The sequence below is a fragment of the Symphalangus syndactylus genome, chromosome 14 (assembly GCF_028878055.3).
Source record: "Symphalangus syndactylus isolate Jambi chromosome 14, NHGRI_mSymSyn1-v2.1_pri, whole genome shotgun sequence".
NCBI lineage: Eukaryota > Metazoa > Chordata > Mammalia > Primates > Hylobatidae > Symphalangus > Symphalangus syndactylus.
This window is the reverse complement of record NC_072436.2, coordinates 104,305,309-104,332,228: the sequence shown is the minus strand read 5'-3', so window position 1 is coordinate 104,332,228 and position 26,920 is coordinate 104,305,309. Positions and strand designations below refer to the sequence as shown.

Sequence of the window (26,920 nt, the reverse complement as noted above, 5' to 3'; positions counted from 1 at the left end):
AATTAGCTGGGCATGGTGGCAGGCTCCTGTAATCCCAGCTACTTGGGAGGCTGAGGCAGAATTGCTTGAACCTGGGAGGCAGAGGTTGCAGTGAGGGAAGACTGCACCACTGCTCTCCAGCCTGGGCAACAGAGCAAGACTCTGTCTCAAAAAAAAAAAAAAAAAAAAGAAAAGAAAAATAAAAAAAGAAAAAAGAAAATAATCTGGTAATCTGGCATGGGGGTCTTACAAAGAAGAAAAACAAAGATACACAAAAGCAATTGGATGGATTCTCACAGTTCTGCTCCACAAACCCATAGGTCCATTCATTCCAAGCTAATATTTTGCTTTTATGTGCTCAGTTGTATTGGATGCAATTTTATCCCACCATATTTGGCTTATCACATTATTTTCTAAATCAAATTAAGTCTGACTCCAAACTGCCAATTGCTGGGGTAGGGGGTGGAATTCAAATTCCTTAATTACAAAGGCTTCTTCCCTCTCTGCTCCAGCAGAGAGAGCTTGTGCAGTCTAGAAGATTCGGGGTGGTCCCCTCAGCTACTCAGTGTCCAAGTCCATGTTATCTCTGGAAGGTGGGCAACCCCACTGTTTCCTGGATGATGGGATGTTGGCAGAGGTGGGGAAGCCCTGTACCTAAATCTCCATCCTAAGGTGCATCACACCAGATGCTGCCCTGAGGTGGGTGCTCCTCAAAGCAGCTACTAGGGCAAGGGACATTTCCTTTACTAGAACCTATTTGGCCACTCCCACCTTCCCAGTCTTAGAAGATCACTGTGTCTCCATCACTCTTTGGGCTGAACAAGCCCAATCCCCTGAAACAAGGGGAATTTGGAGAGTCTACTTTTCAAAGCCTGGAGAGAGTGTTGTCTTTGCGACACACTGCCCTCTCTCCTGCAACCTTGAGAACCAGAGGTGGGAAAACATGAGCCTGTGTACCTTCTTAGAATAGTAAGAGGGAGAAAATGCAATGGGAAGAAACATAGTTAATGACTTAATAAATTAATGGACTGTTTAATCCAAGGTAAAGTTTACCTTACTGCAGTAATGAGAGTTTTATCACTTTATTTTTAGAGGTGACATTTTCAAGGCTCTCATTTTCCTGATAAGTCTTAGAGCCATAGATCTAACCTTAGCCAGAGGCACCTTAGTGGTAGGTTTAGTCAGCATAAACCTACTCAAGCAGTTTCTAACATATTACCAAAATGTGGCTGCATTTTTCTTGATTGTTTAAGGCTGCAAATAAAGATTGAAGGGCTTAGGTGTGTTCATAAGAGACTTCTCCTAAGGCAGTCATAATACCTTATACGTTTTAAGGATTAATTTCATTTATGTGTAGGTTACACATTCAAAAAAGGCCTACTCTTTAACTTAGGAGACTTTCAGTCCATACTGTAATAAACACATCATATATTTTCACATAAATTATGTCCACCAGACTCTAGAACAATTCCTGCTTGGCAAAGTGTCTGTGCCAGAGGGAGAAAAGCGTTTAAGTTGTAAAATCTCATCAATGGCTTTTCACACATAATGAAGCTGCAGAAGAGCCCCAGAAGCAATGGCCTTAGTCCAAAGTGGTGTCAGGTGAGATCACATTATGCAGATGGGAGCCATTGATGATTCCATGCAACGTTGTTACTGGTTGCCCATCCTGCAAAGTCTGTATCCTCAGTAAGCATCAATCTTGTATAAGGCAAAACAAAAGTATGTAAAGGAAAGCCTTGCTGGACCCAACCACTATCCCCAACACACACTCAGAAGTAGGTTAGATGCCTCCTGTATGCACTGCACTTTCTCTGTCAAGTACTGATGCTCCTTGACTTACAATGGGGTTGTGTTCTGATAAGCCCATAGTAAGTCACGAATGCATTTAATACCCTGAAAAACCTTTCATAAAGTTGAAAAATCTTAAGTCAAACCATTGTAAATCAGGGGCTGTCTGTATTTACCATGTATTACTCTAAGAGCTTTTTTTATACAGTCTATCTTCCCAGCAAGACCAAAAGTACCATGAAGACCCAATTAGTGCTCATTAGGTAATTGTTGGATGTATGGACAAATGAACAATAACAACAAAAGCCACTATAAAATAAAGCAAAATGTGGTAAATTCTATAGGAGAATAACAAACAAGGAGTCTACAATAGGACTCCTACTGGTCTTATGAAAGAACGTTCAAGATAAGACCTGAAAAATAAGTGAATTTTTACAGGCAGAGGTTGGGAAAGGGCTTTCTAGGTGGACTAAGCCCAGATACCATGGGAAACAGGTGGAGGATGAGGTCAGGAAGCAGTGAATGGCATGGTTGGGTTTAAGTGTTGAGGAGTCACGGAAATGCAGCTGGAAGGTGGATTAGGACCCACCAGGCGACGCCAATCTGAGAAGCTTTTTTCTTTGTCATTCACTAGAGGGTGGGGACTCCTGAGAGTTTTCTAAGCAGGAAATTTGCATGATGAAGACAACAATCAGTAAGATAAACAAGATATTCTCCACAGGTAGTAGAGCTACATTCTGAAATATTTCCATTCACATTGGAGTCTGTTGAAATAGACTTAATTTGGGGTGAAATGTACATGTAATTCACATAGTTCTCTCCAGTGAATTAATCTTAATACCTTGTAAGGCATGGAAAGATTTTTGCAATCAACCTTGAAAGAGTAGATGATTCCTGAACCTACTGCCTTGGGCATGAAGAGGTCATTGTTCTGGGACTTAGTTACTTAATGCATTGGACACTGATGAAGAGAAATACAACTCCGTGGTTGTAAGATTTGGTATAGCATGCACACAGCTTCTTGGGTAGGTTTATGTGTAGCAACTTGTAAGTAATCCCCAGTGTTTCTTGCTTCTTAGACACCTGGCGCCAACACTGGTTGGTTCTCTACACAGATTGGTATGTGGGCCCTTTCTCAGACCATGAAAAAGAAAGAGGATTACCTTTCTAGCCCTTCTTCTGATATATGGGTGAGAAAGAAGGCAGAGACTCTCTGTGTTACAGATTTTCAGTTGAGTAGACTCTACCCTGGCAATTCTCAGAAATAACGGGAAAACAATACAATGGAAAATTACGCTAGAAGAGTTACTTTGCAGGTATTTGGGGTAAATGCACAGATGCATGCATGTATTCACATAAACACACACACACACGCATACACACAACCTATTTTTAAGATATATACTGCATTCACCCACTAGTGGTTGTCAGCAATCTTCAAGTTCAGAAAAGCCTGTAAGACTAGACTAGAGAAGCTGCAGTTTAACTTCTTCCCTTCAGTCAGGGAAGTGGCAACCAGGTGGAGCTGGCAAAGCTTTGGGTTTATAGGCCTGAGTTCAGGTCTTAGTTCTGCCACTTGATATCTGAACAATTGTTCAATTGTTGATTGAACAAATTAACTTGCCTCTCTGAAAAATGAGGACTAATGCCTTTTAGGGTTTTGTAAGGACCAAGTGAAAGAATCTGTATTAGGGTCCTTTGTAAACTAAAATATGTATTTTTAGAGACACAAACTTCTGCAGCTGCCCCAAAACTGTGTTGCCACAGGCCAGTTACCCTCTGTCATCCAATCACTCCATCCATTCATTTATTCATTCAGCAGACATTCTCTTGAACAGCAGTGAACAAAACAGACAAAAGTCCCTGCCCTCATGAATTTTATATTCTAGTAGATGAATGAAGATGTTAACTGGAACCGGGACCTAAAAGATAGTAACATTCAAACAGATGAAAGGAAAAAGGGTTTCAGAGGTGAGAAATGATTCAAGCTAAGTGTGCAAGACAACATGCATTTAGAAAGTAAAGACTTTATTGGCAAGTATTTGCAAGCCCAGACGTTCCATGGAAGAAATTGTGGAAAGGCCTTAAGGATTTTGGAATTTTTCCTAATGGCAGCAAAAACCTAGTGGTGGTTTTTGAGCAAAGATTCAACGTGATCAAAGACTGTTTAAGAAAAACGGATAAGAATGCTTTGCAAAAGAAGGTGCTACAAAGGAAGAATTAAAATGACCTAGATGTCAGGATCAAGGAGAACAATGCATTCATCTTCAAATTAATGATATTTTTATTTCATTAAACTAAGGACTTTTTGCATAATTCTCTTAAAAACAGTATTTTACTCTAGCTGAATATCACAGTCCAACAAAATTAAGTTTAATATTAAAAGTTTTTATGCATAAGTGCTTTTTTATGTTATAATTCTTCTTCTTCATTAAAAAAATAAAAATAATACTTCTTCCTTATTAACAGGCATGAGGCAAGCTTACGATGATTGCTTGTTGATAAGGAAACTTGTTCTCCAGAAGCAATGTGGCTTGCCTGGGATCACCGAAAAGATGAGTGGCAAAATAAGGAATCTACAGTTTGATTTGGCCTACTACATAATCAGCTTATTGTATGTGACATCATCTAATAATCACTGTTATTAGCCTAGGCAGGAGACCCAACCAACAGCAGAAATATTTGCAGTTCTTCCTCTCAGATTCCAATTTTGTACTAAAAATTGACTCAAATAGTACCAGTTTTCTGTTCTGAGATGAGACCTTCTGCCCAGGAACCCTTGTGAGATCACTACAGCAGACACATGAACCTCAGTGACCTAAAGGTAATCCTACAATTTGATCTGGTTTGCAAGTGGTTCTCCTTTCCCTGTGGCTAGTTCCAAGGGCCTTCGGGAAGGAACCCTTGGCAGATACTGAGATGCTCTAATGTGATTTCTGATACGAAAGTGAGAGTGTCTATGAGAAGGCAAGATTATCTCAAGGAATCATATGAGAGAGTGGGTAGGTGGGGGCACGAAGGGAGAAGCAGAGCAGGTGGCCAAGCAACTGGTTTCTGTGCAAAGGTTCCACTGAAGAGGTCTGGGCTCCCCACGGCTCTCTGTGACTTTGGTGTGGACTTTCCCTCACGGACGCTAGCAACTGTCCAGTCAGGAAGAAATAGAAGAGGCTTTTGTCTTGCTTTCTTCAACTGTTCCAGAATAAGCTCTTTTTAGAACTTACAAATAATTTTTCACCTGAGGTTAGCTGTGGGGACACAGCATTCCCCTCTGACTGTTTTGGCATTTGCCAAATGTCTTCCTGCTCCCTTTAGACCTAAAAATGATACTTCTTGAGCTGCCTTAATTTTAACTTATCTTCTTAAGGAAATCTGATTTTCTGCACTTTTAGGATCAAACTCAGAGAAGGGGGAAGGGAGATACGAATAAACCTTAACAACCAAAGAAAGAGGAAGAAAGGAAAACCTAAGCTGCAAGCACTGAATAGTTCAAAGACATTCAGAGGAAAGGCCAACATTCGTTTCATCTGGGCCTTAAGTGGAGAGGTGGAAGATTCTTTGACTGTTACAAGAAAACAGACTACCTCACAAATAACTGAGAAAATACTGTAGAGAAACAAACCATAGTTTCCATATACTTAAAGAAGAGCTGCCAAAAAGATGCAAATGCCTGCTTTTTCCTGGCTGAACACAGACATTACACTTTTTAATAATTTTGGCAATCAGTCTGCAAAATTTAACTAGTTCACTCTCTCCAGCTTAATTTTCTGTGCAAATTTAACAAATTTTTTACCTTTAGCCACACTTTGCCATTGCTCCCTGTTTTTTCAAAGTGATGAACACATGTGCCTGATTTCATTTTTTCCCCCTGTGGGACAAACTAGTGAGTGAATCTACCAATTTTGCTACTCTGGTTAGGTGCAAATAAAGCAGATCTTATTTAAGGTACTTCCCTGAGATTTCTAAGGGAAAAAAAAAGACAAACAAGCAAACAAAAAACAAATGCCCCCTTAAAGAAAGGAGGGAAAATTGATTAGCAGGAAGTAAAATGTGATATTTTCCCTTGTCTTTTAAACCAATTATTTCATGGAAAATCCTACTGCATGTAATATGTGCACCCTGAAGTCTTTCAACATGTTTGATCATTGTCTAATACTCATGAAATAAGCTTCCAGATAGAGACTCGTTTATGCAACCCCAAAATATTTAGTTGGTCTGACAGGAGATTCAAAATCTCACAGTGCCAGAGTCACATCAAAATTTAATCTCAATGCACACAGCTTGTCACCTCCTATTTCAAAAAATTAAGAACAAAGAAGAAATCTTTCATTTTCTTTACCTCTAAGGGAGGAGATGCATTTGGGAGTGAGGAAGTGATCTGGGGAAAAGAGGAGAGTTGAACACACAGTTACATCCAGGAATCAAACAATTCACTAATTTGAAGAGAGACCACACTGGCATCTTCTTCCCAAAATTTGCCTTTAAAAAATACTCTGAGACTCAAAATAGTAAATGCAGCCTTGAGTATCAGAGTTTAAAAGAATGAAAGGTAAAAAGAAAATAGCCGGTGAGGAGGCAACCTTTGATGGGGAGAATGAAACCACAAAACTGTTTGAAGCACAGTGCTCTACTTCTTAATGTAAACCACAGATTGCTTAAGCCTGTGATCAAACTCAACCCCTTGGTTCCCAGGAGAAGTTCCCTGTTGGCCCAGCCCTGAGTAGCAAAGATTGTCTGGGATGGGTATTTAAGAAAAGAGCAGAAAACTTCAGTTCTCTCTCCAGCCTGAATGAAATGCAATTCTCCTCATTCAGGTACAGAAGGGTTAAAAAAAGAATATGCTTTTTGGATACAGCTGGAAGCCATTAGCAACTCTGAGACCAACTCAGGAACCCAGTTAGAGGGTGGGTGGCCTGGCAGAGCTCCTGGATCCAAGAGTCTGTGAATTACAGACTCTTAGCGTTGGGAGGGGTTTTATTCTACTTCTCACCCAATGTAGAAATCCTCTCTATAACTGTTCAGTCTCCACTTGCATACTTCTACCAACACCCCACTCACTGCTTCCTGAGGCAGCTCATTCCTTCATGGACAATTTCAGTTCCTAGAAAGTTCTTCTTGGCAAAATTTGCCTCTATAGAAAGTCTGTTCTTTAAGTTCTAGCTCACCCTCTGGCATCACAGGACACAACAATCCTACTTGTGAAGATAACTATCATTGCCTCCAATTCTTGCTTCTTCATGCCCAAATGACCCATTTCTACAAACCGTCCCTTTCATTTGGTAGTTTCCAGACCATTCCCAAGCCTGCTGCCTCTCTGGACTGTGCTCATGTTTTAAAGTTCCTTCTGAAGAATGGGGGCCAGAACTGAATATATTCCCAGATCAAAAGGCACCAGTAAAGTGTCCTCTAGGGGACCTTGGACCTTTTCCTTCAAGAGTTATTGAGGAAAAATCTTTGCAGGGAAAATGCAGTCCTACCCCTTCTTGGATACAGTCAATAGAGCATCTACTCCACCTCATCCCCAGGCAACCTTTCAGCTTCAGCAGACTTGCCTACCGGATAGTGCGAGGCTGGCAGTAGCAATAGCAAAGCCAAAACAGAGGGAGGAAAGAATGAATGAGCTTCCCCTGGATGCTCAGCCAGAGAGTTCCCAGCTTTCCATCAAGTGTTCAGGCAGATAAGAAAAGATCTCTCCCATTATGACTTCAGATCTAAGCCTAGAGTATCCTCTAGGACCAAGACAAAATATCATGTTTTTGACCTGTCTTCCCTGTCCCAAAGTCTTTCATTGCCTCCCACATCCTACATAGAACACTAGCATGTAAGCCTTAATTGGCTCCATCCCTACCAATCTACCATCCTCCCACCAGGCCCCATAATGGAGTCCCCGCCCAGGAAGCCAGCCTTGTCCAGGTCATTCCTAACTCCAGTGCTCCCACCGTATGCCCTTCCTGGAATACTTTTCCTCCCTTTTGTAAGGTTGGATGAGAGTTTTTTTCTGGGTTAGCTACAGAGCATCTGAAAGACCAGTACTCTCCTGCCATTGACTCAAGATAACATTTCTGGCCACTGGAGGTGGGTGGTCTTTTCTCAGAGATCTCTGCTTTGTTAATTGGTTATTTCAATAAGCACAGGAATCAGCCTTTTGCTTTTGTTCTCAGCAGGTTAAAGGCAATGAATGGTCACTGTGGTTCTTTTGGTCTGGGAAATGTCCTAATTACATCTTTGCTTTCATTATAGGGAGGGGATATAGAGTCAGCCCAGGCTCTGGCTTTTAGAGATTAAGTCAATAGTTAAGACCTAACAGAGTCACCCCATTGATAAACTAATAGCACAAGGTGTAATTTTGACCTCATTTTGTATTCCCAGCCGTGCCTCAGATCAACTGTGATGTCAAAGCCGGAAAGATCATCAATCCTGAGTTCATTGTGAAATGTCCGGCAGGATGCCAAGACCCCAAATACCATGTTTATGGCACTGACGTGTACGCATCCTACTCCAGTGTGTGCGGCGCTGCCGTACACAGGTGAGTGGTTCTGAGCTACTTAATAACTAACTAGGAATCAGGTGTTGGCAGGGAGCACCCATGCAAGGTTGCCATATTTAGCAAGCAAAAATATACAAATTTTTTTAGCTCAAAATCTTTATTTAATCTTCTTTTAAAAAGTACTTTTACTGGATATAGAAATCTAGCCAACAGTTGTTTTTTTCTTCTTTCATTCAGCACTTTATTATGCTTCATTTTCTCCTTGCATAGTTTCAGATGACAAGTCTGTATTCATTTTTTATCTTTGTTCCTCTATGCATAATGCGTCATTTTCCTTTGGTTACTTTTAAGGTTTTCTCTTTATCATTTGTTCTCGAAGATGTGGTTATAATGTGCTCTTGTGGAGTTTTCTTTGTTATCCTGATTGACAGTCATAGAGCTTAAATAGTTCATCAAATTTGGGGATTTTAAGCAATTGTCTCCAAATATTCTTTGCCCTTGCCCCAGCCTCTCCTTCTGAAACTTTATGTTACACTACTTCAAATTATCCCACAGGTCACTGAGACATTGCTCTTCTTTTTTTTTTTTTTTTCAACTCTTATTTTAGATTCCAGGAGTACATGTGCATGTTTGTTACAAAGGCGTATTACATGATGCTGGGGTTTGGAGTACAAATGAACCCATCACCCAGGAAGTGAGCATAGTACTAAATAGGTAGCTTTTCAGGCTTCGCCTCCCTCCCTCCCGCTTCTTGTATTCCCCAGTGTCTGTTGTTTCCATCTTTGCATCCATGAGTACTCCATACTTAGCTCCCGCTTATAAGTGAGAACATGCAATATTTGGTGTTCTGTCTCTGCATTAGTTCACTTAGGATAATGGCCTCCAGATGCATTCATGTTGCTGCAAAGGACAAAATTTGTTCTTTTTTATGGCTGCATAGTATTCCATGGTATATATGTACCACATTTTCTTTATCCAATCCACCACTGACAGGCACCTCAGTTGCTTCCATGTCTTTGCTATTGTGAATAGTGCTGCAGCGAACATACCGGTGCATATGTCTTTTTGGTAGAAGGATTTATTTTCCTTTCGGTATATACCCAGCAATGGGTATATATAGTCAGCAATGGGATTGCTGGGTCAAATGGTTGTTCATTAGTTCTTTGAGAAATCTCCAAACTGCTCTCCACATTGGCTGAACTAATTTACATTCCCACCAACAATGTATAAGCATTCCCTTTTCTCTGCAGCCCACCAACATCTATTACTTTTTGGCTTTTTAACAAAAGCCATTCTGACTGGTGTAAGATGGTATCTCATTGTGGTTTTGATTTGCATTTCTCTGATGATTGGTGATGATGAGTATTTTTTCGTATGTTTTTTGGCTGCTTGTATGTTTTCTTTTGAGAAATGTCTGTTCGCGTCCTTTGCCCACTTTTTAATGTGGTTGTTTTTTTGATTGTTTGATTGTTTAAGTCCCTTATAGATTCTGGATATTAGACCTTCGTTGGATGCATAGTTTGCAAATATTTTCTCTCTTTCTATAGGTTTTCTGTTTACTCCACTGATAACTTCTTTTGCTGTGCAGAGCTCTTTAGTTTAATTAGATCCCACTCATCAATTTTTGTTTTTGTTACAATTGCTTTTGAGGACTTAGACATAAATTATTTGCCAAGACCAATGTCGAGAAGGGGATTTCCTAGGTTTTCTTCTAGGATTTCTATAGTGTGAAGTCTTACATGTAAGTCTTTAATCCATCTTGAGTTAATTTTTGTATATGTTGATAGGGAGGGATCCAGTTTCATTCTTTTGCATATGGATAGCCAGTTATCCTCAGCACCATTTATTGAATAGGGAATCCTTTCCCTATTGCTTATTTGTGTCAACTTGGTGGACAATCAGACAGTTGCAGGTGTATGGCTTTATTCCTGAGTTTTCTATTCTTTTCCATTGTCTACGTGTCTGGTTTTTGTACTGACACCATGTTGTTTTGGTTGCTGTAGCCTTGTAGTATTGTCTGATAATGTGATACCTCCAGCTTTTTTCTTTTTGCTTAGAATTTTTTTGGCTCTTCAGGCTTTTTTTTGGTTCCATGAATTTTAGAATAGTTTTTTCTAATTCTGTGAAAAATTTCATTGGCGGTTTGATAAAAATAATGTTGAATCTGTACATTGCTTTGGGCAGTATGGTCATTTTAACAATATTGATTCTTCCACTCCATGAGCATGGAATATTTTTCCATTTGTTCATGCCATCTCTGGCTTCTTCCGGGAGCATTTTACAATTCTCCTTGTAGAGATCTTTCGCCTCCTCAGTTAGATGTATTCCTAAGCATTTTCTTCTTCTTGTGGCTACTGTAAATGGGATTGTGTTCTGATAGGGCTCTCAGCTTGAATGTTATATATAGAAATGCTACTGATTTTTATACATCAGTTTTGTATTCTGAAACTTTACTGAAATCATTTATCAGCTCAAGGAGCCTTTTGGTGGAGTCTTTAGGGTTTTCTAGGTATAGAGTCATATCGTCAGTGAAGAGAGATAGCTTGACTTCTTCTTTTCCTATTTAAATTCCTTTTGTGTATTTCTCTTGCCTGGTTGCTTTGGCTAGGACTTCTAGTATTATGTGAAATAGGAGTGGTGAGAGTGAACATCTTGTCTTGTTCCAGTTCTCAAAGAGAATGCTTCCAGCTTTTGCCCATTCAGTGTGATGTTGGCTGTGGATTTGTCATAGATAGCTCATTATTTTGAGGTTATGTTCCTATAATATCTAGTCAGTTGAGAGTTTTTATCATGAAAGGATATTGGATCTTATCAAAAGATTTTTCTGTGTCTATTGAGATGATCATATGGTTTTTGTTTTTAATTCTGTTTATATGGTAAATCATTTTTATTGATTTGCATATGTTGAACCAACCTTGCATCCTAGGAATAAAGCCTACTTGATTGTGGTGAATTAGCTTTTTGATGTGCTGCTGGATTTGGTTTGCTAGTATTCTGTTGAGGATTTTTGCATCTATATTCATCAGAGATATTGGTCTGTAGTTTTATTTTTTTCACATGTCTCAACTAGGTTTTGGTATTCGGATTATGTTGGCTTCTTAAAATGAGTTAGGGAGGATTCCTTACTCCTTGATATTTTGGAATAGTTTCAGTAGTATTGGTACCAGCTCTTTGTACTTCTGGTAGAGTTTGGCTGTGAATCTATCTGGTCCAGGGCTTTTTTTTGGTTAGTAGGTTTTTTATTATTAATTCAATTTCGGAACTTGTTAGTGGTCTGTTTAGGATTTTCTTTCTAGTTCAATCTTGGGAGGTTGTGTGTTTACAGGACTTTATGCATTTCCTGTAGATTTTCTGGTTTGTGTGCATAGAAGTCTTCATAATAGTTTCTGAAGATCTTTTGTATTTTTGTGGGATTGGTTGTAATGTCATCTTTGTCATTTCAGACTGTGCATTTTTGGGTCTTCTTTCTTTTTTCCTTTGTTAATCTAGCTAGTGGTCTATCAATCTTGTTTATCCTTTCAAAAACCAAACTTTTGGTTTCACTGCTGTTTTATATGGATTTTCACAATTCAATTTCATTCAATTCTGCTCTAATTTTAGTTATTTCTTTTCTCCCATTGGCTTTTATGTTAGTGTGTTCTTATTTTTCTATTTCCTCTAATGTGAGATATTAGATTGTTAATATGAGATATTTAGAACTTCTTGATATAGCCATTTTGCACTATAAAATTTCCACTCAAAACCCTTTCACTGCATCCCAGAGATTTTGGTATGTTGTGTCTCTATTTTCATTACTTTCAATAGTTTTTTATTTCTACATTAATTTCATTGTTTACCCAAAAGTCATTCAGGAGTAGGTTGTTTAATTTCCGTATAATTGTGTGGCTTTGAGAGATCTTCTTGCTATTGATTTTTATTTTTATTGCACTGTGTTCCAAGAGTATGATTGGTATGATTTCAAATTTTTTAAATTTATTGAGGCTTGCTTTATAGCTAAACATGTGGTAAATCATAGAGTATGTTCCCTGTGCAGATGAGAAGAATGTATATCTGTGGTTGTTGGGTGGAGTATTCTATAGATGTCTATTAGAGCCAACTGATCAAGTGTTGAGTTTAAGTCCAGAATTTCTTTGTCAGTTTTCTGTCTCAAGGATCTAACACTGTCAGTGGGGTGTTGAAGTCCCCTACTATTATTGTGTGGCTGTCTAAGTCTTTCCATGGGACTAGAAGTACTTGTTTTATGAATCTGGGTCCTCCAATATTGGGTGTGTATATATTTAGGATAGTTTTCTTGTTGAATTGAACTCTTTATCATTATGTAATACCCTTCTTTGTCTGTTTACTGTTGTTGGTTTAAAATCTGATATAAGAATAGTGACCTCTGTAGATCTTTCTTCATCCCTTTACTTTGAGCCTATGGGTGTTATTACATGTGAGATGGTCTCTTGAAGACAGTAAATGGCTGAGTCTTGTTTCTTAATCCAACTTGCCACACTATGCCTTTTAAGTGGGGCATTAGACCATTTACATTCAAGGTTACTATTGATATATGAGGTTTCGACCTGGTCATAATGTTGTCAGCTGGTTGTTTTGTAGACTTGGTTGTGTAGTTGCTTTATAGGGTCTCTGGGCTATGAACTTAAGTGTGTTTTTGTGGTAGCAGATATCGTTCTTTCATTTCCATGTTCAGAACTCCCTTAAGGACGTCCTGTAAGGCTCATCTAGTGGCAATGAATTCCCTTAGCATTTGCTTATCTGAAAAGTGTTTTATTTCTCCTTTGCTTATAAAGCTTAGTTTGGCAGAATATGAAATTTTTTGTTGGAATTTCTTTTCTTTAAGGATGCTAAGAATAGGCTCCCAATCTCTTCTGGCTTGTAAACTTTCTGCTGAGAAGTCCACTGTTAGCCTGATGGGGCTCCCTTTGTAGGTGATCTGACCCTTTGATTACCTTTAAGACTTTTTTCTTTCACTTTGACCTTGGAGAATCAGATGAGTATCTATCTTGAGAGTGGTCATCTTGTATAGTATCTCACTCACAGAGATTTGCTGAATTTCTTGAATTTGTATGTTGACCTCTCCAGTGAGACTGGGGGAATTTTCACGAACTATATATCCTCAAATATCTTTTCTAAGTTGCTTACACTCTCTCCTTCTCTCTCAGGAAGGCCAATGAGTCATAGCCTCCTTTGGTTCGTCACCTTACATAAGTCCGTATTTCTCAGAGGTTTTCTTCATTTCTTAAATTCTTTTTTCTTTATTTTTGTCTGACTGCATTGGTTCAAAGAACTGGTCTTCAAGCTTGGAAATTCTTTCCTCAGCTTGACCTACTCTGTTGTTAATGTTTCCAAATGTATTGTGAAATTTCTGTAATAAATTTTTCAATCCCAGAAGTTCAGTTCGGTTCTTTCTTAAAATGGCTGTGTGGTCTTTCAAGTCTTGGATCATTTTATTGGCTTCCTTGGATTGCGTTTCAACTTTCTTCTGAATCTCGTTGAGCTTCCTTGCCCTAGTTTCTTCACTAGCACCTTCATCAGGTCCTGTTCAGGACTGAGAGCTGGTCCTGGCACTCAGCAACTTCGTGCAAGGTTGCTGGCTTCTTCCTTTTTTCACCTCTGGGTCTGCATTGCCTCTCTATTGACTTTCACTGTTTTCTCTCAAAACATCTGTTCAAAGTGTGATGGTTTACTTGATATTTGGTTTTTCTGTGAGAGAAGCACTTCCCAGCTGTGTAGTCAATCATCTTGTCACCCTCCCTGGAAAACGTACAAACTTAACTGAGCATCCTGTGTTTTCTCCATCGACCTTACTGTGGAGGGATGACTTGGAAGTCATGCATGGTCCTGCATCTTTCATCATAGCACTCCATAAAAAAGGACAACTGACTTCTCTTTACACTTTGATGGGGAGAGGAAGAGAATTTTACTCTTTCATGTTCATGACCAGGAATCCAAAGTTCTTGATGATATAAACTCATTTTTTCTACCTGTATGTGCTGAGCAAGGAAATTATGGAGATGTAACCAAGGAAAGCCCAAAAGTTTGGAGGAAGAAATATCACAGCTATGGTGATGGGTTGGACAAAAATGGGGTTGGGGAAAGTGGAGAAGGATGACAGGTAATACCACTTGGTCAGCTGTTGGTCTGGGATCCAGGAAGGAAGACAGAAGGCATGGCATGCTTTGAACTAAGTCACTACCTAAATGAAGATACCATAACAGAATCCTCGTACCGCTCTTGCTTACGTTTATAGTCAAAACGTAGATAAATGCATGCTTACTTAATATCTTTGGAATTAAGACTAGCATGTATGTGCCAAGCACTTCACCTTCTTTATCTTATTTAATCCTGGCAATAATTCCTCTATGCAGTTTCTACTACTCTTATGCACATCTTAAAGATGAAGGTAGGTTGAATCACTTTTCTAAAGCCATACTATTAAAAAGTATCATAGTGGGGACTCAAACCCAAGTCCAGCTGACTTCAGCACCTGTACTCCTAACTGCTGCTGCCCAGGACAGCTTTGAGATGTGACTCAGGAGTCAACACTTGGCTACTGGATGCTGGATAAAGTTTCTGAATTATTCAGACTTCTGTTATCTTTTTCCTTTTCCTTTTTTGCACATAAGTGGGTTGATTGTTCAGTTGTACCTCCGCAAGGGAGAGAAAATATATAAAATTCATTCTATTTCAAGGTGTCTAGTTAGTAGACTCTCTGAAATTTGAGGGAGCAGTAAGACAAAAACTATGCATAAAATGAAGTTTAAGAATTACTAGTAGATTTCATTGGCTATAGTAATCTTTTCCCCATTACTGCAGAGGGGCGAGGAGCGAACTGGTTTTTCTACGGGAATGGGATTACAAAAGCTCTATTAAGGATAAGTAGTAAAACATTAAAGAAAAACGACACCAAAAGCTGTTCCATAACTCCAGACTATGGAATAAAAATCACTGAATGCTATTTCATAACTTCAGACTATGAAATAGAAATGTTTTGCTTTCACCCTGAAATCAATTTCATACTAAAAGGGAAAAGTTATACAAATCTACACACACGTGTTTGCACACCCATGGATGCCTCCCACACATACTTCCAGCCCACAGCACCAACAGCCCTCTCCAGTCCATGTCTTTGTACACACTCCAGTGTCTGTGTAGAAAGTGACATCTGCTGCAAAGGGTGAGCCTGTCTTAAGGTTGCCTGTATTTTTTCAATTTTGATCCTAGATGATTCGTTCTTGCTTCCTCTGGCACTTGCTGGGTCTCTCTTGCACTTCCACATTTGCGAGGGAGTATAGAGCCACAAGAGTAAATTTGACCTCACCAAAGATGACATTAAAATAACATGTAATCACTAGGTGCGGTGGCTCACGCCTGTAATCCCAGCACTTTGGGAGGACGAGATGGGCAGATCACAAGGTCAGGAATTCGAGTCCAACATGGTGAAATCCCGTCTCTACTAAAAATATAAAAATTAGCTGGGCATGGTGGTGCACACATGTAATCCCAGCTACTCGGGAGGCTGAGGCAGGAGAATCGCTTGAACCTGGGGGGCGGAGGTTGCGGTGAGCCAAGATCATGCTATTGCACTTCAGCCTGGGTGACAGAACAAGACTCTGTCTCAAAAAAAAAGAAGAAAAAAAAATAACATGTAATCTTTTGCACTGTGATTCTCTCCTTCTAGCAGCCTCTCACCCTTATGAGGTTGTTGTTAGCATCCTCATTTGTTATATAAGAAACTGAGGTATCAAAAAGCTAATTAAATTCCTAGTTAAGGCTGGGTGTAGTGGCTCATGCCTGTAATCCCGGCACTTTGGGATGCCAAGGTGGGCAGATCACCTGAGGTCAGGAGTTCAAGACCAGCCTGGCCAACAAGGCAAAACCCCATCTCTACTAAATACAAAAAAATTTAGCTGGGTGTGGTGGCTCACGCCTGTAATCCCAACACTTTGGGAGGCCGCGGGTGGATCACCTGAGGTCAGGAGTTCAAGACCAGCCTGGCCAACATGGTGAAACCCCGTCTCTACTAAAAATATGAAAATCAGCTGGGTGTGGTGGTGGGCACCTATAATCCCAGCTACTCAGGAGGCTGAGGCACAAGAATCGCTTAAGCTTGGAAGGCGGAGATTTCAGTGAGCTGAGATCTCGCCACTGCACTCCAGCCTGGGTGAGACAGAGTGAGACCCTGTCTGAAATAAATAAATAAATTCCTAGTTAGATCCACAATGAGGATTAAAACTCATGCCCCCTTACTTCCAGCCCGGAGCCCAGGTGATATATTTACATAAGAACTGGGGAGTCCCAGCACTGCTTAGTGTACAAAGTGAGGACTCAAGCAAGGTGTAGACTTTACAGTAGCGAAAGTTGGGAAATGCTTTATGGTGGAAGGATGTGCCCTGTGGAGAAAATAAGAAGGGCATTGACAGGACCAAGGGTCTATAATTCCAGCATTTGGGTTAGAGTGTAGGAACTTGGTGGGAAAAATATAAATGAGGGGACAGGGGCAGAAAAGAAGAGCTTGATTTGCTTGTTTTGCAAAAAACAAGATTTGCTGCTTGAGCAACTGAGTGCCACTGTGACTTCCCAGACCAGTGACTGATAAAGTGGAAAATCTGTTTGGAAAGAAGTACCACTACTCATAGGGAAGATAAATAAAAGTCTTAAGAGGAAACAGATAGGAATTTTGGAAGCTATCCATTTTGTTTTTCACAAACAGTGCAAATCTGTTTTCAGAAGGCAGGATTTAAAATATAGAGAACATGAGCAGAAAGTATATTGGGGATCTAGAACCATTGTCCTGCCAGAGTCCCAACAGTCAGAAGTGGGAGACTGGAGACAGTATACTTTGGTTTAGAAACTCAGATTAATTTGCATTAAAGGGTTTAATGTTCATATTCTATATCATGATCAGAGGTCTTAGTACAAGAAATTCCCTTAATTCCTTCAAACCAAAGGGATAATGAACATATTTGAGGCATCATATGTTGGCTCAGGCTTATCCTAAACTAACTCCTATGTTTAAAGCATGGCCAAGTGCAGGGGAGAGGAGAGATTTCTCTGAGAAGGTGCAATGAAAAGACCATCTCCATGCAGGACACTCTTCACGCTGACCTCTGACCAGTGCCCACCCTCAGAAGAGCAGCCATTCCACACCAGGCCCTAGCGGTGAACTACCCGTTCTCTCTGAGCCAAGGTACTGACCTTCAGTTGTCCCAGTCCCCTGGCACTGGAATCGGGGGGAGGTGAACATCAGGGCCATGCTAAGCACCATGCAGGGTACCTGAGGAATGCAAGGAAGTGGAACTGGGTTTGCTTTTCCAGAGAATATCTATGAAGTGCCTCCATCTGAGTGATACAAATGATGAGGCGGTATTTACATAAATTCTCCAAATTACCATGGCTCTGAGCCCCCATCTGCCTCCTAAGTGGAACCACAGCTTTTTTCAGACTCTCTCCCTCCTCCTCCAGTGTCTCCTACATTGGTCAAGCCTCCTGTGCATCCTGCTTCTTTGCCTTGTGGATGCCTCCTGAAGTGTAAGGACCACTGACTTCCCTGGGATCTGCCCTGGATACAGCCACTTCCAAGATGAGGCTTCACTCTCTGACCCAACAGGAAAATCTCATGAGAACACAATAGTTCTGCATCTCTACTTGTCCCCAAATCCGAGTTGTCAGTCTTAAATAACCCTCATCAGCCCAGTCCAGCTTGAGAATCCCCTCCCCATTCTCTAAAAACAGCCTGAAGGATGCTCAGCCCCTGAGGTGAGGGAGGTGGTAGGTGTGGGGCTTCCCTCACTGAGGTACTGTTATGTGCACGTTCATGGTATAATGGGATGTAAATCTAAGACAGAATAGTTTATCTGAGGGAAAAGAAAACGGTAAGAGTTATTTCCGTTTTTCCCATAATTATAAGTAAAGACAGCATTGGGTCGTTTTTTAAAATGTATTTAATAATTAGAATTTTCAGTCTGAGTCAGCGGTATGCTGGTAAATGTTTTTTTTTTTTTTGAGATGGAGTCTCGCTCTGTTGCCCAGGCTGGAGTGCAGTGGTGCAATCTTGGCTCACTGCAAGCTCCGCCTCCCAGGTTCACATCATTCTCCTGCCTCAGCCTCTCCGAGTAGCTGGGACTACAGGTGCCCACCACCACGCCCGGCTAATTTTTTGTATTTTTAGTAGAGATGGGGTTTCACCGTGGTCTCAATCTCCTGACCTCGTGATCCACCCGCCTCGGCCTCCCAAAGTGCTAGGATTACAAGCGTGAGCCATTTAACAACAAGCTCTCTAATGCAGGGAGGAGATGGGCTTGACTTGCCAATTTCCACTGTACAAATACTTTCACCATTGTTTATTCCAAGCTACCAATGTCAAGTCAACCAGCTCACCCCAATCCTGAAAGCATAACAATTGGCTCTCACAGAGTGTGAATTAGTTCAACCATTGTGGAAAACAGTGTGGCAATTCTTCAAAGACATAGAAACAGAAATACCATTTGAACCAGCAATCCCATTACTGGGTACATACCCAAAGGAATACAAATCATTCTATTATAAAGATACATGCATACATATGTTCATTGCAGCACTATTCACAATAGCAAAAACATGGAATCAACCTAAATACCCATCAGTAATAGACTGGATAAAGAAAATATGGTACATATACACCATGGAATACTATGCAGCCATAAAAGGAATGAGATCATGTCCTTTGCAGGGACATGGATTAAATTGGAAAGCATTATCCTCAGCATACTAACACAGGGACAGAAAACCAAACACTGCATGTTCTCACTATACGTGAGGGCTGCTGATGAGAACACATGGACACATGAGTTGGGGAGCAACATACACTGGGGCCTGTCAGAGTTGGGGGCGGGGGAGGGAGAGCATCAGGAAGAATAACTAATAGATGCTGTGCCGAATACCCAGGTGATGGGATGATCTATGCAGCAAAAACACCATAGCATGTATTCACTTATGTAACAAACCTGCACATCTGGCACATGTACCCTGAACTTCAAATAAAAGTTGAAGAAGAAAAAAATTGGCTCTCAAAAGCAGGTGTCCGTGGCACCTTCTTATGTGGAAACATAAAATGCTGTCCTTTCCATGAGAAATATTTCCATTTCATTGGGAGACAAAATAAACTCCAGAAATTTTCAGGAAATAGTACAAGACGGAACAAAATCAAAGTTTAAGTTGTGAGAACAAGATTCTAAGGAGGGAAGGAGGTAGCAAAGTCATGTCAGAATCTCTGTGGGGAAGGAGAAATTGGAAACTCACTGCCCTTTGACAGCAGCACAGGCCTGGTCAGGCAGAGGCAACCAGGTCTTCTGGGGGTGAAACAGCAGCATTGTCAGAGCCATGGGAGTGGGAATGGCTGAAACCAGCCTGCCTGCCATCGGGAGATGTGAGGGAACTCAATCACAGAGAGCCCCGAGAGACGAGAGCGAGTGAGGAGGAGTTGGCTTCGGGAGATGCCTGTGCTTTTGAACTCTTGAGAGGTAGATGGAAGCAAGAGGGACAAACTGAGGACTTAAGGCGAGTTCAACCTGGGTTTAAATCCCTCTTGCAATTTACTAGTTAGAAAATCCCAGGTGAGTCATGCAACCTCACACAGCCTGTTTCTACGGAATGAATGGCAATAACAGCATTCCCTCCACTCCACAACTCAGGTTTGCTGGGAGAACCCAGTGGGACACCACGTATGAGAACAGTTTTAAAGCAATTAAGTGCTTTACATGTTGAGTAGTATTACCACTTTCTTTCCTTCTATGCCATTGGGAGGTTGAGGGTTGAACGTTGTTGACTCATCAGGAAGGTGGGAGGGCAGGAAATGGCAACTTTCACTCCTGGAGGGAAGGAAATGTGTTGATGGGGAGAAATCTCAATCTCCCGGTGCCATAAATTAAGGATACCCAAAGGACCCATGCATGTTCGGCTCTGGGGCAAGAAATGACAACGTAAAAGTGCAATTTAGCAACCAGATGGAGACCCTGCCTAACATCAAAGGAAAGACATTCATATGTCAGTCACCGTCCCCTCAGGATCTAAAACCTGGCAAAATCCTAGAAATTTAAAGAAACAATTTTCAGTCTTTGGGGGATGCTTTTTTAATGAGTTTAACTTAGCTGCACACCTTTCCTCCCTGACCCAAAATAAAAGGAGTGTTTACTTTTCATCATTTTATATCACCCTTTGGAATAACTAAATTCATTCTGTGCCATCACAAAACCAAATTGGAAACCGTCAAGAAAGAGGCTTTACTTAAAAGAGCTAGTGGGAATGAGAAAACCAAGGAAAAGAAATTTGAGGTATGGTGGCAAAAAGAAATCCCTGACTGACAGAACAATCAGCTCCTGTAAGAAGAAAGAGAAGGACATTGAACCTGGGAGCTCAGATGCTGGGCCTGGTGGTAGAGGCACCATTCTTGTGGGCTAGGCTTCAGGTCAAGGTAAACTTTGCTTAACCTCGCTGCTTTCCTATGTCTAAATAAAGATGGCGACTGGTTTTCTAGTCTGTTGATCACGTCAAAAAATATTTCTGTTCTTTCCTCAAAAATTATTTTTTCTCTTCACAGTGGTGTGCTTGATAATTCAGGAGGGAAAATACTTGTTCGGAAGGTTGCTGGACAGTCTGGTTACAAAGGGAGTTATTCCAACGGTGTCCAATCGTTATCCCTACCACGATGGAGAGAATCCTTTATCGTCTTAGGTATGACCACACAGTGGAGAAACGCTGCTAAACCTACCACAAGATGAAATGTGCTCTTTTCATTGTGCTGTTGGTTTTTGTTTATGGCCCGCCTCATTTCATAAAAATCTGAAGCATTCGTTTTTCTGATAATTAGAATCGTGATACAATAAATTAGAATTACATGATAAATCACCACAAACTCATATATGAAAATATTAGAAGGCCCCACATGCTTGTTTTAATTACACTGCAGTTATCTGTAAGTCCAATCAGATTTTTAATTACATTAATTACATTTAATAGCTTGGGTTTTTAAACCAGTCCTTTAGTTATGCCAAATGTGCCTCATGTCTAGAACCTTATTCCTTGAGATTTCTGGTAAGTGGATAGATAGGTATTGTCACAGCAAATCCATTGTGTCATACACGGTGGCCATATCAAGAGGCATATAATGGCAATCTGTTCCATTGTTGGTGATGCTAAGTTTGATTCATTGGATATTTTACCATATCTCTCTGTGGCAAAGATACCTCGTAATTAATAAGCATCTGTAGGGTGATGCTTTAACATGCTCGAGTAGCTTGTTCCCCAACAAATTTCACCCAATGATTTTAACGTCCATTGCTGATCCTCACTGTAGCAAGTATTACATTAGTAATTGCAAAATTATAATTTTTTCTAATTCTGTCATTCCTTCCACATTTGTTAGCTAGTGTTCTTATATAAAGAAAAGTTGCTTTCCCTCTCTGCGCCTATTATTTTTAAGTGGACTATGGATTCATAGATTGTTTTTAAAAATATAGTATAATGTTATCATCTATTATCTTCATTTTTCTTTTTGGTGCTCGTATTTTCTGAGATTGCCCAGTGGGAGCCCTTCAAGCTTTTGACATGTTCACGGTAGTACTTGAGTACAACACAGTGTTTTTGTTTTGTTTTGTTTTGTTTTGTTTTGTTTTGTTTTGTTTTGTTTTTGAGACGGAATTTCAATCTTGTTGCCCAGGTTGGAGTGTAACGACGCGATCTCAGCTCACCGCAACCTCCGCCTCCCGGGTTCAAGCGATTTTCCTGCCTCAGCTTCCCGAATAGCTGGGATTACAGGCATGTGCCACCATGCCTGGCTAATTTTTGTATTTTTAGTAGAGACGGGGTTTCTCTGTGTTTGTCAGGCTGGTCTCGAACTCCTGACCTCAGGTGATCCGCCTGCCTCAGCCTCCCAAAGTGCTGGGATTACAGGCGTGAGCCACCACGCCCGGCCTAACAGTGTTCTATACTCACCTTATACTTACCCTACTCTAGACCTGAATCTCCCATTTTCTCTAAGGAGGTTCCATGGGATTTTAAACTAGATTGTAGCCAACTTCCTGGCCTCCCAACAAAATTGGCGCCTTGGGACTGTCCTGAGAAGGAGCCACTTACAGAAAACTAGCTGAACAGGGAAGAGAGAAATGTTTCATAAAACAGTATGTCTTCCAATCTGGGTGGTTTTCTAGCACTGCTAGGTACCCCATGCCTCAAGCCCCTACTGTCCTCCACTGATTAGAGTCGTTACCAGGACAACAAACAGACCTTTTACTATTCTTCTCAACTTGAGCAATCCGTGTTTCCTTTTGCCTGCCAAATTCTACACGCCCACAGTTCAAATTAGACTGGTTTCTTTGTCAGATAGTGGAAGGGTATCAACCGCAGTACTGTGGGGTTTTTGCCTTGTAACAAAAAATTCACAACAGGAGCCATATAAAAATGCTAATGTCTAGAATACAAATATGTTGAGATAGAAATATAATCTCTGCATAGGTGTTCACCAAGTAGATCCTGGCTGAATAAGCGCATTTCAGCCTTAAGTGCTCAGTCTGCAATCCAAGAATCTCAACAGAGGTTTAAAAGAAAAATTAATTCTATGGCAGTAGAGATGTTTTGGTCTTTTTAAGTGAAAATCAATCTGCTGATACTATTCCCTATAAATCTCGACTTCCATCTCCCCTCATTCGACCTAGTGACATTTACCCGAAAATACTTTTTGCCAATGATAATAAACATTTGTGCTTCTGCAATGGCTTGGAAGCCTCTCTTGAATGGATGAGTTAGGAGCTCACTGCAGCACAAGGATTGATAACTGACCGGCAGCCAAGGAATGCTTCCCATTATTCAGAGGTTCATGGCCAGCAAGTTTAACTGTATCGTGTCCGAATCCTCTTCTGAAGGCTCAGGTGCCACCATGATCTTTCTCTTTTTTTTTTTTTTTTTTTTTTTTTTGAGAAGGAGTCTCGCTCTTTCGCCCAGGCCGGAGTACAGTGGCGCTATCTTGGCTCACTGCAAGCTCCGCCTCCCAGGTTCACGCCATTCTCCTGCCTCAGCCTCCCAAGTAGCTGGGACTACAGGTGCCTGCAGTCACGCCCGGCTATTTTTTTGTATTTTTAGTAGAGATGGTGTTTCACCGTGTTAGCCAGGATGGTCTCGATCTCCTGACCTCGTGATCCGCCCGCCTCGGCCTCCCAAAGTGCTGGGATTACAAGCATGAGCCACCGCGCCCGGCCACCATGATCTTTCTCTAGGTTTTTATTTCTATTTTTCATATGCCCCTGAGCTCCTTAACTAATTCACTTTGGTGAGCTAAGAGGGGGAGCGAAAGAGGAGGTGTACGTTTACGGCCCGCATGATCTTTACACAGTCCAGGAATATGAAATGTCAGTGAGGGACCCCCTAATACTTCCCATTTATTCTTTGATCCACATTTCAGGGAACTGAGCTCATGCTCCTTTTCCTTCTGAATAGAAACAGAAAAAAAAAATCAGGTTTTAGATCAATAAATAGAGAGAGAAGATGTCTCTTCCTCGCTTTCTGCAGATAAAGTGTGGCCCACAGCCATGGGGCCCTCCCTGGGCCTAAAAGAACCTCAATCATTGTCATTTGGAGCAGGCCTCGACATTGGTGGAGTACTTGGAAATGCCAATCCTGTTCCCCAGGTGATTTTAATGAGGTAAAGTAATGCAAGTAAGCCCAAACACGTGGCATTTATAGGTAACACCAGAATACATTTTTGCATATCTATGGAGATATATAGTTCCAAAACATTTTAACATTTTTTCCATTATATGTGTACAACTTTGTGTAGTAAGTAGGGCTATGTCATTATTCCTGTTTTCTGAATGAAAACACAAGAGCCTCAAAGGTTGGGGCAGTTAATTAAAGGTAAAATAGAAACAGAAACGTAGATTGTCTTACTCCTAATCCTAGGTTCTTCCCTAGACCCTGCTATTCTTTCTGCTTCATGACCCTACGATCCCTGTGCCAGCAGGATGGTTGGCAAGATAGTGCCCTAGATCCTCCTCCACCCACCTAGGTTCTCTGTGCAACACTGCTTACCATCTTCACATCCTGTAAAAGTATTCCCTCCAGATGGGAGAAGAAATGCTTTCATTACTAGATGTAATATTGGCTAATAGGTAGTACCCCTACCAAGGTATTTTAATTTTAACAGAGATCTAAGCTTTAAGATATTCCCCCACTGAATACATATTTCTTGAGCAACTACTTTATGCCAGGAAAAAATTGCTTTGAGCTCTGAAAATTCAACAGTTACCAAGTCAGACAAATGACTTATCTTCAGGGGGCTTACTATATTCCAGGGGCATTCTCACTTTACTTGTGGGACAAAGACCATATGGTGGAATTTCAGGCATTCCTTTATGGTCAGAAGAAGACTTTGGCAATTTTTTTATGCTTTTTTTTTTCCCTAATAGACATTACCATTCCTCCTCCTTGCCTGCTAGCTACCGTGTCTCCTCCCGGGTGAGCAATACATGGTTATTTTCAAGGTTGACCTATATTTACCTACTTTTAGGTTTTTCTACTGCTATGAAATTCAAATGAATCCCACAGGGTCTGTGAAAGTGAGCCTATGACCGGAGCACTCCATCATCTCAAAGGACAGCATGTGGAAGGCTTTCCCGTTCACCTATTGATATAATTAAACATTCGAAGCCACACAGATGAAAACCTTCACTTCCATGTCACATCTTGTGAAAGAAGGATTGCTGATGTTAAGCAACTGTGAATCATGGAGATTTTGTTGCTTCCATTCTAATAGTAATAAAACACAAGCTGTACAGGAAAACAAAATGCCACTTGACATTCTCGTTGTAATCAACAATTCAGCGTGAGGGAGACTGATTTTATTGAACTGAAGAGAGATAAATTGAAAGGAGGGAGTCAACTTAGTACAGAACCATCTAAAACCTCTAGCTCTAGAAATAAATCTCGTTTTTTTTTTCTTTTTTTGCAGAGAGTAAACCCAAAAAGGGTGTAACCTACCCATCAGCTCTTACGTACTCATCATCCAAAAGCCCAGTTGCCCAAGCAGGCAAGTGCTCACGTGTGATTGAATCTAAACCTTCTGAGTCCATAAACATGCGATGTGTTTTGGGAGATAGTGGAGAAATTAACATCTTAACCGGTCAAGCTCCACTGGCTCTGGCAATATTTTAACAGATGCCAGGAACATGGGCACAGAAATCAATGAGATCAGATGGCTGGGGCTGAAGAGTGAAAGCTTTATTTTTTGTTTTTGCAATTCTGAGATTGTGTCTCTATATTTGTGTCATTTTCATTCAGATTGACTGTTGCCTTGAGTTTTATTGTATTGTTACTTTAGAAAATGACATGACATTCTGTCCGGAAATGTTTCCTGGCAGCTAAAAGGAAAAAGGCTGTATCTACTTAGGTATGAAATGAAGAGAAGCAAAGAGAACGAGGTGGTTTATGTGATAACAGCAAGCTGCTCATCCAAATAACCCAGGCCAAAAAAACACTGTCTACAAGGTTGTGCCAACTCAGCTTCCAAGTGAACCACAAAAGGGGGTGTCGGTAGACCTCAGGCCAAGAAAATACCTTTTTCCAGGTTTCTGTGTTAAATCAAGAACTGTACTATGCATTATTGTGTCTCCAGAGGTCTTTTGATTTCCCACACAAAGAGAAACTGTGAGTCACTTTATAATGGGATTTTGCATTGCTTCCAGAAACTTGATAGGCTAGCTAACACATTATGAGCCTGATAGTTCAGGTTCTATTCATGTACTTAAGGTGAACATGGTTTAAGAATAGTAGTAGAACTTAGCATTTATTGAGCATTTGCTGTATGCCAGGCATCATTCCAAGAATTTTACCTGATCATTGCGTTTAATCACGGTAGACCACCATCGGCCTATACTATTGCTCTGGCTGAGGAAAATGCAGCACAGAGAAGTTAAATAAATTACCCTGCATCAAACAGAAACCCCTCTCTAAACCATCATTCTAGATTTTCTTTTTTTTTTTTTTTTTCTGAGACGGAGTTTCACTCTGTTGCCAGGATGGAGTGCAGTGGCGCGATCTCAGCTCACTGCAACCTCCACCTCCCAGGTTCAAGCAATTCTCCTGCCTCAGCCTCCCGAGTAGCTGGGACTACAGGCGCCCACCACCACACCCGGCTAATATTTGTATTTTTAGTAGAGACAGGGTTTCATCGTGGTCTCCATCTCCTGACCTCATGATCCGCCAGCCTCAGCCTCCCAAAGTGGGAGTTTTGCTCTTGTTGCCCAGGCTGGAGTGCAATGGCATGATCTCGGCTCTCCACAACCTCCGCCTCCCGGGTTCAAGCCATTCTCCTGCTTCAGCCTCTGGAGTAACTAGGATTACAGGCATGTGCCACTACCTCCGCCTAATTTTGTATTTTTAGTAGGGATGGGGTTTCTCCATGTTGGTCAGGTTGGTCTCAAACTCCTGACCTCAGGTAATCCACCCGTCTCGGCCCCCCAAAGTGCTGGGATTACAGGCGTGTATCTTCCCTCTTAAAGACAGTTCTAATCCATGAAGGAGAGCAGGCAAAAACAACAGCCCATGGAAGCCCGTGGAAGCCCATGGCTGTTAGTTGAATTTATGATACACTTGAAAGCATCTGCATTATAAGCAAGTGATACGAAGACTGCACTCAGG

The 26,920-nt window shown here is 40.9% G+C and overlaps 1 protein-coding gene across 9 annotated transcripts in view; it reads left to right on the top strand.

The window, feature by feature from the left end:
- VIT (vitrin) overlaps positions 1 to 26,920 on the top strand; it is a 117,395-nt gene that overhangs the window by 39,061 nt on the left and 51,414 nt on the right. For all 9 annotated transcript variants that reach the window (XM_063618151.1, XM_063618150.1, XM_063618149.1 and 6 more), the window contains exons 4-6: positions 8,137 to 8,293; positions 20,832 to 20,965; positions 25,233 to 25,310. In XM_063618151.1, the coding sequence (XP_063474221.1) occupies positions 8,137 to 8,293; positions 20,832 to 20,965; positions 25,233 to 25,310 (369 nt within the window). The remainder of the gene's footprint in view (positions 1 to 8,136; positions 8,294 to 20,831; positions 20,966 to 25,232; positions 25,311 to 26,920) is intronic.